We start from the raw sequence: 15,813 nt of genomic DNA, 5'->3' as shown, positions 1-15,813 counted from the left end.
CAGAATTTGTAGGCTGCCTGATGGCAAAGTACGGGATATGCTTGAGGCGGTTGAAGCGGCTGTTTCCATGGCGACCATCATGCTTAGGCAGCTACAGTCATTACTTGGCCTTTTGAATTTTGCAGGCAGAGTTATCCCCATGGGGAGAGTTTTCAATCGGAGATTGGAAGCTAAGCTGAAGGGCAAACTCAGGCCTTCTGAAAAAATTTGGATTTCAGAGGGCATGAGAGCTGACCTGAGAGTCTGGAAGACTTTTCTTCAGGACTTCAATGGGATTCGATTATGGCGATCTGAGCCCATTTCCAGTCAGTTGTTGCATTTATTTACTGACGCCGCGGGGTCGAAGGGTTATGGGGCGTATTTCCGGGGGGAATGGAGTGCAGGCCCTTGGCCGCCAGAATGGTCGGCCAGGGGCTTAACACGTAACCTTACCCTTTTGGAGCTTTTCCCTATCGTTTTGGCGGTTGAACTTTGGGGCAATCAATTTGCAAACAGGACGATTAATTTCTGGACAGATAATCTCAGTGTCGTCCACGCGGTGAACGGTCTTTCGGCCACTTCCGCGGTTGTAGTTTGTTTACTGAGGCATCTGGTCTTACGCTGTCTTGAACTTAATATCCAGTTTCAAGCGCGGCACGTCCCGGGGGTTAATAATGTATTGGCAGATGCACTATCCAGGTTTGATTGGGTGACGTTCAGACGTTTGGCCCCTCATGCTGCATTAGAAGGCTTACCTTGTCCTGGTTTCCTTTGGCAGCTTCTCCGTCCTGGATATCCTTGCTCCCTCTAGTGCGGGCGTCCCTTGCACCTAGGACATGGTGCTCCTATGTCAGGCTATGGCGTGAATGGGAAGACTTTTGCCGGTGTCAGAATGTGGAGGCGATTGAAGCGTCTCAGGACACAGTATGTGATTGGCTGGTGAGTCTTTGGCGAAAGGGTTCGCGGCAGGGGGCGGTTCATTCTCGGTTGGCCGCCTTGTCATTCTTTTATCGCACGCTTGCTTTGCCGGATCCGGGCAGTTCAAAATTTGTGCGGCAAGTTGTCAAAGGTTGGGGCAAGCTCCAACCACAACAAAAGGACTCTAGGGAGCCCATCACGCATGACCGGCTTGAGCGGCTGGTGGTCGCTTTGCCGGACATCTGCGCAACGCATTATGAGTTTTTGTTATTTAGAGCTGCGTTTTTATTAGCCTATTCGGCTGCGCTTCGTATAAGCGAGCTCGTAGCACCGTCCAAATCATGCACTGATAAAGGCCTTCAGTTCGGCCACGTCAGAGCGGGAGAAGATTCACTGTTAATTTATTTTCCCAGATCTAAGACGGATCAAGAGGGCAAAGGGGCATGGATCCCTATTCCTCAGTCTAACGGTCTCTGCTGCCCGGTGATGGCGGTTAACCAGTTTTTAGAACACAGACCAGAGGAACAGGGTCCTTTGTTAATACATGCGAACCGGACTTCTCTATCTTTGTTCCAGTTCCGTAGGGTGCTAGCGAGGACTGCTGCGCACGCTGGTTTGGATGTGTCAAAAATAGCCCCCCATTCTTTCCGCATAGGGGCAGCTACTAATGCCGCGCTGCAGGGTTCCTCCGCTGAAGCCATTTGCCGTTTGGGTAGATGGCGCTCTAATAAGTTTAAAGGTTACATTCGACCGGTTGTTGAATAATATGTGGGTTAGTTGTGTTTTGTTTTCAGGACTAATCTCGTGTGTCTTTACAGGACCCGTCAGCGGCGCTAAAAGGATATGGATCGTGGGGCACTCCTACGTTCATTGGGCCTCCATTCGTAGTTCGGCCCTTCCGGGGGGGCAGAATTTAGGTTTCCCTCTATCCCAAGTGTCAATTAGATGGGTAGGTGAGAGAGGGATGTGTTGGCCAGCGCTTCCATCGCGCATCTCAGAGGCCCTAGTACGCTGGGGTAAACCTCATGTCATAATCCTTCATTTGGGTGGCAATGATATGGGCGCCATTCCTGTCTTGGAGCTTATTAAAATCATGCAAGCGGATATTGCATGGATCAGAGCTCGCATCCCGAACGTGTTGGTCGGTTGGTCCAATATAGTTCCCAGGTTGGAATGGCGTCACATGTCTTCCCACAGCGCCGCTTACAAGGTTAGGAAGAAGATTAACTCTTCAGTTGCTAGAACCGTCACAGGTACTGGGGGATTTGTGGTTAAACACGAATCTCTAACAGCCGACAAGGTCCATTATTATAGGAAGGATAGGGTACATTTGGAGACAGTTGCCCTAGATATTTTTATAAAAGATATCCGTAAGGCCATAGTAACCCTCCTTTAAGTCCGGTTGGGTTGTGTTTGTCCTTTATCGGTGGTGGCACAGTTATCATCTTAATGCTATCTGGTGGCGGGAGGTAACGGCCCTGTTGCCTTGGAAAGGGGTGAACAGGGGGAGTGATGACCAATCTAAAAGTGTGAGGGGTGGATAGCCTCATGTGCACGTGAGGTGCCCCTTCTTCCCCTTACGGGTGGGTCACGTGATCTCATTAACCCCTTAGTAGCAATTTTTCTATGAGCAGAGGTTCCGCTCTGCTGCAGTTTCCGTTTGGGCCGTTTACCTTCTGCTGTGCCGGGTTGTCATTATAGTAATTCGTTTAGCCGCCATCTGACCTTGTTGGTTACCACAGTTACTTAGTTTAGTTAATAAATGTTTAACCTGTGATGGTTAAAATTTTACCCACAAAAAGTTGTTGTGTTTTTATTTATTATAGTATAAGTGTTTTTATTTATTATAGTATAAGTGTTTTTATATTCTATTCTACGGCTAGCGACCGGTAGGCATTTAATCCCTTAAGGCAGTGTAGGGCACAATTGGGCCTGGAGCAAAGCTAAGGGTTAAAGCCGTAGGGAGAGATAGGAGAAGAGGGCTGGCTAGGGAGGTTAGTTGCAACAATGTTGCATGCAAGGGAGGGGCCCACTACTCACCTTAAAAGTGGGGATCATCAGCTTCCTGGCCCTCTTCTTCCTGGAATCCGGTGCAGACGTGTTCTTTCCCCTCCCTCCCTTCCCTGTTATGAGATGGCTTCCAAATTTATGTTCTAGGCGCTAAGTATGCCTTCTCAGGCTAATTTAGTAGCCACATTATTGATTGAGCATTTTCAAATTTTAAATTTTGTCCCCTAGTTGGGCGACGGGTATGCCTATTCAGGCTAACTTTGTCAACCTATTTAGTTATTGGTCTACCATATCTGGCATACCTGGCTTCTGGCGACTGAGTAGTGGATCCCTTTGTAGGGGGTAGTCCTTATTTCCATGCCCGTGCGGCGGGAGGTAACGGCCCTGTTGCCTTGGAAAGGGGTGAACAGGGGGAGTGATGACCAATCTAAAAGTGTGAGGGGTGGATAGCCTCATGTGCACGTGAGGTGCCCCTTCTTCCCCTTGCGGGTGGGTCACGTGATCTCATTAACCCCTTAGTAGCAATTTTTCTATGAGCAGAGGTTCCGCTCTGCTGCAGTTTCCGTTTGGGCCGTTTACCTTCTGCTGTGCCGGGTTGTCATTATAGTAATTCGTTTAGCCGCCATCTGACCTTGTTGGTTACCACAGTTACTTAGTTTAGTTAATAAATGTTTAACCTGTGACGGTTAAAATTTTACCCACAAAAAGTTGTTGTGTTTTTATTTATTATAGTATAAGTGTTTTTATTTATTATAGTATAAGTGTTTTTATATTCTATTCTACAGCTAGCGACTGGTAGGCATTTAATCCCTTAGATCCTCTGATCAAATATTTACAAAAATCAGTCTATAATTTAAAACTGTGTATGGTGTTAGAAAGTGCTTTAAGCTAAAATTAGGCGAAGGAAAACAGTCTCTTCATTGATTATTAAAATTATAAATATTAAATCTATAAATACAGATTCAAATACTTAAATAGTGTAATGTGGGATTTAAAACACAAATTATCTAGTTTTAAATCCCACACTACACTATTTAAGTATTTGAATCTGTATTTATAGATTTAATATTTATAATTTTAATAATCAATGAAGAGACTGTTTTCCTTCGCCTAATTTTAGCTTAAAGCACTTTCTAACACCATACACAGTTTTAAATTATAGACTGATTTTTGTAAATATTTGATCAGAGGATCATTTCACTTTATTTTTTGAGTAATCCATAGAGGCATATGCTAATAGACATATACCTGTCTGGTTTTATGACTACACTTATTCACGTTATAATATATTTCAGATAAATAATTATCGATTAAACCTCACCTATTTGAAGTATTTAAATTGTCTGCACTTTACTAATATTTTCACAATTTTTTGCACATACACTTGGCACTTTATTAATACCATTAGATAATCGCTTTTAGCTTTTTAGCGCTCCTGATTTATTTAACTATTCTTGTTGACTCTCCAAACCTTTGAAAGGGACCCTAAGGTAACTCAGGAGTTTAGTGATTACACTCTGCGCTTATTAGTTCTTATTATATCTATATACAGAAATATATATTTAAAAATACAAAGAACTTTTTCTGCTATGTGAAGAACATTGGAATATAAAATATATTCAGTAAATACACAGTAAAAAAAGATTATAAAATATTAAAATTGAATCCAAATGATTTTTCATGTTTTAAGGTATTTGATAGGAAACGACTCCAAAGTGTATATGTGTGTGTATATATATATATATATATATATATATATATATATATATATATACATATATACATATATACAGTATCTCACAAAAGTGAGTACACCCCTCACATTTTTGTAAATATTTTATTATATCTTTTCATGTGACAACACTGAAGAAATGACACTTTGCTACAATGTAAAGTAGTGAGTGTACAACCTGTATAACAGTGTAAATTTGCTGTCCCCTCAAAATAACTCAACACACAGCAATTAATGTCTAAACCGTTGGCAATAAAAGTGAGTACACCCCTAAGTGGAAATGTTCAAATTGGGCCCAATTAGCCATTTTCCCTCCCCGGTGTCATGTGACTTGTTAGTGTTACAAAGTTTCAGGTGTGAATCGGGAGCAGGTGTGTTAAATTTGGTGTTATCACTCTCACACTCTCTTATACTGGTCACTGGAAGTTCAACATGGCACCTCATCGCAAAGAACTCTCTGAGGATCTGAAAATAAGAATTGGTGCTCTACATAAAGATGGCCTAGGCTATAAGAAAATTGCCAAGACCCTGAAACTAAGCTGCAGCACAGTGGGCAAGACCATACAGCGGTTTCACAGGACAGGTTCCACTCAGAACAGGCCTCGCCATGGTCGACCAAAGAAGTTGAGTGCATGTGCTCAGCGTCATATCCAGAGGTTGTCTTTGGTAAATAGACGTATGAGTGCTGCCAGCATTGCTGCAGAAGTTGAAGGGGTGGGAGTCAGCCTGTCAGTGCTCAGACCATACGTCGCACACTGCATCAAATTGGTCTGCATGGCTGTCATCCCAGAAGGAAGCCTCTTCTAAAGATGATGCACAAGAAAGCCTGCAAACAGTTTGCTGAAGACAAGTAGACTAAGGACATGGATTACTGGAGACCAAGATAAACTTATTTGGTTCAGATGGTGTCAAGCGTGTGGTGGCAGCCAGGTGAGGAGTACAGAGACAAGTGTGTCTTGCCTACAGTCAAGCATGGTGGTGGGAGTGTCATGGTCTGTGCCTGCATGAGTGCTGCCGGCACTGGGGAGCTACAGTTCATTGAGGGAACCATGAATGCCAACATGTACTGTGACATACTGAAGCAGACCATGATACCCTCCCTTCAGAGACTGGGCCGCAGGGCAGTATACCAACATGATAACGACCCCAAACACACCTCCAAGACGATCACTGCCTTGCTAAAGAAGCTGAGGGTAAAGGTGATGGACTGGCCAAGCATGTCTCCAGACCTATACCCTATTGAGCATCTGTGGGGCATCCTCAAACGGAAGGTGGGGGAGCGCAAGGTCTCTAACATCCACCAGCTCTGTGATGTCATCATGGAGGAGTGGAAGAGGACTCCAGTGGTAACCTTTGAAGCTATGGTGAACTCCATGCCCAAGAGGGTTAAGGCAGTGCTAGAAAATAATGGTGGCCACAAAAAATATTGACACTTTGGGTCCAATTTGGACATTTCCACTTAGGGGTGTACTCACTTTTGAACTTGCCAACGGTTTAGACATTAATGGCTGTGTGTTGAGTTATTTTGAGGGGACAACAAATTTACACTGTTATACATGCTGTAAACTCACTACTTTACATTGTAGCAAAGTGTAATTTCTTCAGTGTTGTCACATGAAAAGATATAATAAAATATTTTCAAAAATGTGAGGGGTGTACTCACTTTTGTGAGATACTGTATGTATATATATATATATATATATATATATATATATATATATATATATATATATATATATGTGTGTGTGTGTGTTTATATGTGTATATATTTATGCATATACATATATAAATACAAAATATAGAGAAAATAACTCATTGTGTAAACCATTTACAAATTTGTAAATGGTTTACACAATGAGTTATTTTCTTTATATTTTGTATTTAGTAGAGGATTTTAAACTCACTTTTCGCCTCCCCATAATTTTAATTGTTGTTGCATATATAAATACATAAATACAGATGTACATGCAAATATATATATATATATATATATATATATATATATATATACACAATATAGCCCTTTCCATTCAAATACCTTGTCATATATTAAACAATACACTATTTAACCCTTGTAAAAAAAAAATTATATTTATATGAATCATTTTTATCAGATAGTGTATATATGAGTGTAACGTTTTATTTAAATGTATTTATGTTGCATTTGGTTAATTTTTTTTTTAACACCACTGCTCCTTAACTTTGTGGCGGACTGCAATCATCCCGATCCGATCCGTTCGGGATGATTGATACCCCCTGCTAGTGGCCGATTGGCTGTGAATGTGCAGGGGCGGCATTGCACAAGCATTTTACCAGAAATACTTGTGCAATGTCAGGCGGACATGATTCGCTACAGCAAATCATGTCTGCCCGCCATTTGATAATTCAGCCCGAAGTCTCCATTAGCGATAACCAGACACACGCTAATTATGTTTGCACTCAGGTGAACACGTTTACTTTCAACTTTTAATACACTCAATAAGCACAGGCGCGATATTCCTTATTGCTCCGTAATCTAGCCCTTAGTGTTTAATGCCTCTTTAAAGTGATCTTCCTAACACTATAACTGTAGCAATAAATGTACTCTCCCTTAAGTTTTTCCCCCCACTTACTTGAAGTAAAGTGCCAGATCTGTTGCTATTATAGCAATATCCATTAGATGAATCACAAGTTCATGTTGTCTTCTGTTCAGATTTTGAAAAATGTTCATTGACTATAACAAAAACAAAAATATGAATGGAATTTAACTATAATTATTAAATGACAGTAAATGTATTATATTCTAAAATTTTCATTGGAGCAAAACCAAATATTTTATTTATAAATGGCCTGCATAGGCCCCCCATCTTTATACAAGGATAGCGATACGTATTATTTCTTTTTTAAGACACGATCAGGGGTAGTTATCAACGTGTCTACCTCAAATACGCTGGAATTCCGCAGCGTATTTGAGGCGAGGCTGATTCGCCTTAGTTATCAAGCCCTAGATACCGGCAAAAGTAGAATTTAGTGACGTAAGCTTTGATCCGCCGGACTCAGTCCGACACAGATTGATTCTTACGTCACTCCAGATGTTCCGCACACAAGTGCGGCACAATCTGACTACTTTTGCTAGTTATCAAAAAACTAGCAGGTACGCTTAGCACTTTTCCGGCCCAGTGTACCTGGTTTTCATAGGAATCAATTGGAGTCTGACCATAGCGAAAGTTCATGTTCGCTGCTGCCAGACATCCCATTCATTCCTATGGGAGCTGTCTACACCTAACACCCTAACATGTACCCCGAGTCTAAACACCCCTAATCTGCCCCCCCTACACCGCCGCAACTAAATAAAGTGTTTATCCCCTAAACCGCCGCTCCCGGAGCCCACCGCAAGCTATACTAAATATGTTAACCCCTAAACCGCCGCTCCCGGACCCTGCCGCAACTATAATAAACTTATTACCCCCTAAACCGCCGCTCCCGGAGACCACCGCCACCTACATTATACCTAGTAACCCCTACCCTGCCCCCCTATACCACCGCCACCTAGAATTAAGTTATTAACCCCTATCCTGCCGATCCCGGACCCCGCCGCAACTAAATAAATAGTTTAACCCCTTAACCGCCGCTCCCGGACCCTGCCGCAACCTATATTAAACTTATTAACCCCTAATCTGCCCCCCCTACACCGTCGCAACCTATAATACATTTATTAACCCCTATCCTGCCCCCCCTACACCGCCGCCACTGTAATAATATTATTAACCTCTAAACCTAAGTCTAACCCTAACACCCCCCTAACTTAAATATTAATTAAATACATCTAAATAAATTTAACTCTTATTAACTAAATGAATCCTATTTAAAACTAAATACTTACCTTTAAAATAAACCCTAATATAGCTACAATATAAATAATAATTATATCATAGCTATCTTAGGATTTATTTTTATTTTACAGGCAACTTTCAATTTATTTTAACTAGGTACAATAGCTATTAAATGGTTATTAACTATTTAATAGCTACCTAGTTAAAATAAAGAGAAATTTACCTGTAAAATAAATCCTAACCTAAGTTACAATTACACCTAACACTACACTATACTTAAATAAATTATTCCTATTTAAAACTAAATACTTACCTGTAAAATAAACCCTAAGATATCTACAATGTAATTAATAATTACATTGTAGCTATTTTAGGATTTATATTTATTTTACAGGTAGCTTTGTATTTATTTTAGCTAGTTAGAATAGTTATTAAATAGTTATTAACTATTTAATAACTACCTAGCTAAAAGAAATACAAAATTACATATAAAATAAATCCTAACCTAAGTTACAATTAAACCTAACACTACACTATCATTAAATTAATTAAATTAATTACCTACAAACTAAACTAACTAAAGTACAAAAAATAAAAAAAGCTAAGTTACAAAAAATAAAAAAAATAAGTTACAAACATTTAACAAATATTACAACAATTTTAAGCTACTTACACCTAATCTAAGCCCCCTAATAAAATAACAAAGCCCCCCAAAATAAAAAAATGCCCTACCCTATACTAAATTAAAAAGTTACCAGCTCTTTTACCTTACCAGCCCTTAAAAGGGCCTTTTGCGGGGCATGCCCCAAAGAAAACAGCTCTTTTGCCTGTAAAATAAAAGTACAACCCCCCCCAACATTAAAACCCACCACCCACATACCCCTAATCTAACCCAAACCCCCCTTAAATAAATCTAACACTACCCCCCTGAAGTTCATCCTACCTTGAGTCGTCTTCAGCCAGCCGACCACCGATGGAACCGAAGAGGAGATCCGGAGCGACAGAAGTCATCATCCAAGGGGCGCTGAAGAAATCTTCCATCCGATGAAGTCATCATCCAGGCTGCGTTGAAGAGATCTTCCAACCGGGCGATGTCATCTTCCAAGCAGCATCTTCAATCTTCTTTCTTCCGGATCCATCTTCATCCCGCCGATGCGGAACATCCTTCTTCCCCGACGGCCGACGACTGAATGAAGGTTCCTTTAAGGGATGTCATCCAAGATGGCGTCCCTTCAATTCCGATTGGCTGATAGGATTCTATCAGCCAATCGGAATTAAGGTAGGAAAAATCTGATTGGCTGATGCTATCAGCCAATCAGATTGAAGTTCAATCCGATTGGCTGATCCAATCAGCCAATCAGATTGAGCTTGCATTCTATTGGCTGATCGGAACAGCCAATAGAATGCGAGCTCAATCTGATTGGCTGATTGGGTTAGATTAGGGGTATGTAGGTGGTGGGTTTTAATGTTGGGGGGGGTTGTATTTTTATTTTACAGGCAAAAGAGCTGTTTTCTTTGGGGCATGCCCCGCAAAAGTCCCTTTTAAGGGCTGGTAAGGTAAAAAAGCTGGTAACTTTTTAATTTAGAATAGTGTAGGGCATTTTTTTTATTTGGGGGGGGCTTTGTTATTTTATTAGGGGGCTTAGATTAGGTGTAAGTAGCTTAAAATTGTTGTAATATTTTTTAAAATATTTGTAACTTATTTTATTTTTTTTGTAACAGCTTTTTTTCTTTTTTGTACTTTAGTTAGTTTATTTAATTGTATTTAATTGTAGTTATTTGTAGGTAATTAATTTAATTAATTTAATGATAGTGTAGTGTTAGGTTTAATTGTAACTTAGGTTAGGATTTATTTTACAGGTAATTTTGTATTTCTTTTAGCTAGGTAGTTATTAAATAGTTAATAACTATTTAATAACTATTCTAACTAGCTAAAATAAATACAAAGTTACCTGTAAAATAAATAAAAATCCTACAATAGCTACAATGTAATTATTAATTACATTGTAGCTATCTTAGGCCTAGAGTTGGGCGGTAGCCATCAAAACCAGCGTTAGAGGCTCCTAACGCTGGTTTTGGGCTACCGCCGGTATTTGGAGTCAGTCAGGAAAGGGTCTAACGCTCACTTTCCAGCCGCGACTTTTCCATACCGCAGATCCCCTTACGTCATTTGCGTATCCTATCTTTTCAATGGGATCTTCCTAACGCCAGTATTTAGAGTCTTGGCTGAAGTGAGCGTTAGAAATCTAACGACAAAACTCCAGCCGCAGAAAAAAGTCAGTAGTTAAGAGCTTTCTGGGCTAACGCCGGTTTATAAAGCTCTTAACTACTGTGCTCTAAAGTACACTAACACCCATAAACTACCTATGTACCCCTAAACCGAGGTCCCCCCAGATCGCCGCCACTCAATTAAATTTTTTTTAACCCCTAATCTGCCGACCGCCACCTACGTTATAGTTATGTACCCCTAATCTGCTGCCCCTAACACCGCCGACCCCTATATTATATTTATTAACCCCTAATCTGCCCCCCACAACGTCGCCGCCAGCTACCTACAATAATTAACCCCTAATCTGCCGACCGCAAAGCGCCGCCACCTACGTTATCCTTATGTACCCCTAATCTGCTGCCCCTAACACCGCCGACCCCTATATTATATTTATTAACCCCTAATCTGCCCCCCTCAACGTCGCCTCCACCTGCCTACACTTATTAACCCCTAATCTGCCGAGCGGACCGCACCGCTACTATAATAAAGTTATTAACCCCTAATCCGCCTCACTCCCGCCTCAATAACCCTATAATAAATAGTATTAACCCCTAATCTGCCCTCCCTAACATCGCCGACACCTAACATCAATTATTAACCCCTAATCTGCCGACCGAATCTCGCCGCTACTGTAATAAATGGATTAACCCCTAAAGCTAAGTCTAAACCTAACACTAACACCCCCCTAAATTAAATATAATTTAAATCTAACGAAATAAATTAACTCTTATTAAATAAATTATTCCTATTTAAAGCTAAATACTTACCTGTAAAATAAACCCTAATATAGCTACAATATAAATTATAATTATATTATAGCTATTTTAGGATTTATATTTATTTTACAGGTAACTTTGTATTTATTCTAACCATAATAGCTAAAATAGTTAAAATAATTACAAAATTACCTGTAAAATAAATCCTAACCTAAGTTACAATTAAACCTAACACTACACGATCAATAAATTAATTAAATAAAATACCTACAATTATCTACAATTAAACCTAACACTACACTATCAATAAATTAATTAAATACAATATCTACAAATAAATACAATGAAATAAACTAACTAAAGTACAAAAAATAAAAAAGAACTAAGTTACAAAAAATAAAAAAATATTTACAAACATTAGAAAAATATTACAACAATTTTAAACTAATTACACCTACTCTAAGCCCCCTAATAAAATAACAAAGCCCCCCAAAATAAAAAAATGCCCTACCCTATTCTAAATTAAAAAAGTTCAAAGCTCTTTTACCTTACCAGCCCTGAACAGGGCCCTTTGTGGGGCATGCCCCAAAGAATTCAGCTCTTTTGCCTGTAAAAAAAACACATACAATACCCCCCCAACATTACAACCCACCACCCACATACCCCTAATCTAACCCAAACCCCCCTTAAATAAACCTAACACTAAGCCCCTGAAGATCTTCCTACCTTATCTTCACCATACCAGGTTCACCGATCCGTCCTCCGAAGTCTTGATCCAAGCCTCGGAAGTGTTGATCCAAGCCCAAGAGGGGGGCTGAAGAGTGACGTCCATCCTCGGGCTGAAGTCTGGATCCAAGCGGCGGCTGAAGAACTCCATCATCGGGTTGAAGTCGGAAATCCATCATCGGCATGAAGTCTTCTATCAAGCCGCATCTTCAATCTTCTTTCTTCTGGAAAGGATTCTATCAGCCAATCGGAATTAAGGTAGGAATATTCTGATTGGCTGATGGAATTTTTCTACCTTAATTCCGATTGGCTGATAGAATCCTATCAGCCAATCGGAATTCGAGGGACGCCATTTTGGATGACATCATTTAAAGGAACCGTCATTCGGCGAGTAGGCGTCGGTTGAAGAGGTTGGATCCGCATCGGTTGGAAAGAAGATGGCTCCGCTCCGCTCCAGAAGAAAGAAGATTGAAGATGCGGCTTGATAGAAGACTTCATCCCGATGATGGACTTCCGACTTCAGCCCGATGATGGAGTTCTTCAGCCGCCGCTTGGATCCAGACTTCAGCCCGAGGATGGACGTCACTCTTCAGCCCCCCGCTTGGGCTTGGATCAACACTTCCGAGGCTTGGATCAAGACTTCCGAGGACGGATCGGTGAACCTGGTATGGTGAAGATAAGGTAGGAAGATCTTCAGGGGCTTAGTGTTAGGTTTATTTAAGGGGGGTTTGAGTTAGATTAGGGGTATGTGGGTGGTGGGTTGTAATGTTGGGGGGGGTATTGTATGTGTTTTTTTTACAGGCAAAAGAGCTGAATTCTTTGGGGCATGCCCCGCAAAGGGCCCTGTTCAGGGCTGGTAAGGTAAAAGAGCTTTGAACTTTTGTAATTTAGAATAGGGTAGGGCATTTTTTTATTTTGTGGGGCTTTGTTATTTTATTAGGGGGCTTAGAGTAGGTGTAATTAGTTTAAAATTGTTGTAATATTTTTCTAATGTTTGTAAATATTTTTTTATTTTTTGTAACTTAGTTCTTTTTTATTTGTTGTACTTTAGTTAGTTTATTTAATTGTAGTTATTTGTAGGTATTGCATTTAAATAATTTATTGATAGTGTAGTGTTAGGTTTAATTGTAACTTAGGTTAGGATTTATTTTACAGGTAATTTTGTAATTATTTTAACTAGGTAACTATTAAATAGTTATTAACTATTTAATAGCTATTGTACCTGGTTAATATAATTACAAAGTTGCCTGTAAAATAAAAATTAATCCTAAAATAGCTACAATATAATTATAATTATTATAATTTATATTGTAGCTATATTAGGGTTTATTTTACAGGTAAGTATTTAGCTTTAAATAGGAATAAGTTATTTAATAATAGTTAATTTATTTTGTTAGATAAAAATTATATTTAACTTAGGGGGGTGTTAGGGTTAGGGTTAGAATTAGCTTTAGGGGTTAATACATTTATTAGAATAGCGGTGAGCTCCAGTCGGCAGATTAGGGGTTAATGTTTGAAGTTAGGTGTCGGCGATGTTAGGGAGGGCAGATTAGGGGTTAATACTATTTATTATAGGGTTATTGAGGCAGGAGTGAGGCGGATTATGGGGTTAATAACTTTATTATAATAGCGGCGCGGTCTGGTCGGCAGATTAGGGGTTAATAAGTGTAGGCAGGTGGAGGCGACGTTGTGGGGGGCAGATTAGGGGTTAATAAATATAATATAGGGGTCGGCGGTGTTAGGGGCAGCAGATTAGGGGTACATAGGGATAATGTAAGTAGCGGCGGTTTACAGAGCGGCAGATTAGGGGTTAAAAAAAATATGCAGGTGTCAGCGATAGCGGGGGCGGCAGAATAGGGGTTAATAAGTGTAAGGTTAGGGGTGTTTAGACTCAGGGTTCATGTTAGGGTGTTAGGTGCAGACGTAGGAAGTGTTTCTCCATAGAAAACAATGGGGCTGCGTTAGGAGCTGAACGCGGCTTTTTTGCAGGTGTTAGGTTTTTTTTCAGCTCAAACAGCCCCATTTGTTTTCTATGGGGGAATCGTGCACGAGCACGTTTTTGAAGCTGGCCGCGTCCATAAGCACCGCTGGTATCGAGAGTTGAAGTTGCGGTAAATATGCTATACGCTCCTTTTTTGGAGCCTGACGCAGCCCTTCTGTGAACTCTAAATATCAGCGGTATTTAAAAAGTGCGGCCAGAAAAAAGCACGCGTAGCTAACGCACCCCTTTGGCCGCAAAACTCTAAATCTAGGCGTTAGGGTTTATTTTACAGGTAAGTATTTAGTTTTAAATAGGAATAATTTATTAAAGTGTAGTGTTAGGTGCAATTGTAACTTAGGTTAGGATTTATTTTACAGGTAAATTTCTCTTTATTTTAACTAGGTATCTATTAAATAGTTAATAACTATTTAATAGCTATTGTACCTAGTTAAAATAAATTGAAAGTTGCCTGTAAAATAAAAATAAATCCTAAGATAGCTACAATATAATTATTATTTATATTGTAGCTATATTAGGGTTTATTTTAAAGGTATTTAGTTTTAAATAGGATTAACTTAGTTAATAAGAGAAATATTTTTTTAGATGTATTTAATTAATATTTAAGTTAGGGGGGTGTTAGAGTTAGACTTAGGTTTAGGGGTTAATAATTTTATTACAGTGGCGGCGGTGTAGGGGGGGGCCGGATAGGGGTTAATAACTTTATTATAGGTGGCGACGGTGTAGGGGGGGCAGATTAGGGGTTAATAAGTTTAAGATAGGTTGCAGCGGGGTCTGGGAGCGGCGGTTTAGGGGTTAAACTTTTTATTTAGTTGCGGTGAGGTCCGGCATCCGCAGGATAGGGGTTAATAACTTTATTATAGGTGGCGACGGTGTAGGGGGGGCAGATTAGGGGTTACTAGGTATAATGTAGGTGGTGGCGGTGTCCGGGAGTGGCGGTTTAGGGGTTAATACATTTATAAGAGTTGGGGCGGGGTCTAGGAGCGGCGGTTTAGGGGTTAATAACTTTATTTAGTTGCGGGGGGCTCCGGGGGTGCCGGTATAGGGGATAGAACAGTGTAGTTAGTGTGGGTGCTTAGTGACAGCTTGTCAATAAAGCTGTCAAAGAGCCGAAGAGCAGCGAGATCGGATGAGTGATAACTATCACAATCCGCTGCTCATCGCCCCGTACTTGGTGCGCAGCTTTTTGACAGCTTTTTTGATAACTTAGGCGAACGTATTCAGGTCCGCGGCGTATTGGGCCGGCGAAGGCAGGTAAAGTAGACGCGTTGATAAGTACCCCTCGATGAGTCCACGAATCATCTTAATTACTAATGGGACATTCACCTACTGGTCAGCAGGTGGAGGCAAAGAGCACCACAGCAGAGCTGTTAAATAGCTCCTCCCTTCCCTCCCACTCCAGTCATTCTCTTTGCCTACGTTAGTGATAAGAGATGGCAAAGTGAGGTGTTAGAAAAGATTCTTCAATCAAGAGTTTATTATTTTTAAAGTAGTGCCAGTGAGTGCTACTTTGTTCTAGGGTGTAGCCGTATTCCATATCAGTCTCTACAGTAGAGCTATTGGTGGCTTAAGAGCAATGGGAACTGGTGGGACATAATTCTCACTGTGCCTCCCATACATGGTTTGCTGCCCTGCCTGTAAAAGTCTGAGGG

At 40.4% G+C, this 15,813-nt stretch overlaps 1 protein-coding gene across 1 annotated transcript in view; it reads right to left on the bottom strand.

Moving 5' to 3' along the window:
- Positions 1 to 15,813, bottom strand: part of LOC128649817 (rod cGMP-specific 3',5'-cyclic phosphodiesterase subunit beta-like) — a 124,832-nt gene that overhangs the window by 26,046 nt on the left and 82,973 nt on the right. Inside the window, exon 16 of the mRNA XM_053703292.1 lies at positions 7,252 to 7,352. Coding sequence (XP_053559267.1) covers positions 7,252 to 7,352 — 101 coding nt within the window. The remainder of the gene's footprint in view (positions 1 to 7,251; positions 7,353 to 15,813) is intronic.

Source organism: Bombina bombina, chromosome 2 (assembly GCF_027579735.1).
Source record: "Bombina bombina isolate aBomBom1 chromosome 2, aBomBom1.pri, whole genome shotgun sequence".
NCBI lineage: Eukaryota > Metazoa > Chordata > Amphibia > Anura > Bombinatoridae > Bombina > Bombina bombina.
Note: the sequence above shows the minus strand (reverse complement) of the source record. Positions and strands in the feature narration are given on the sequence as shown.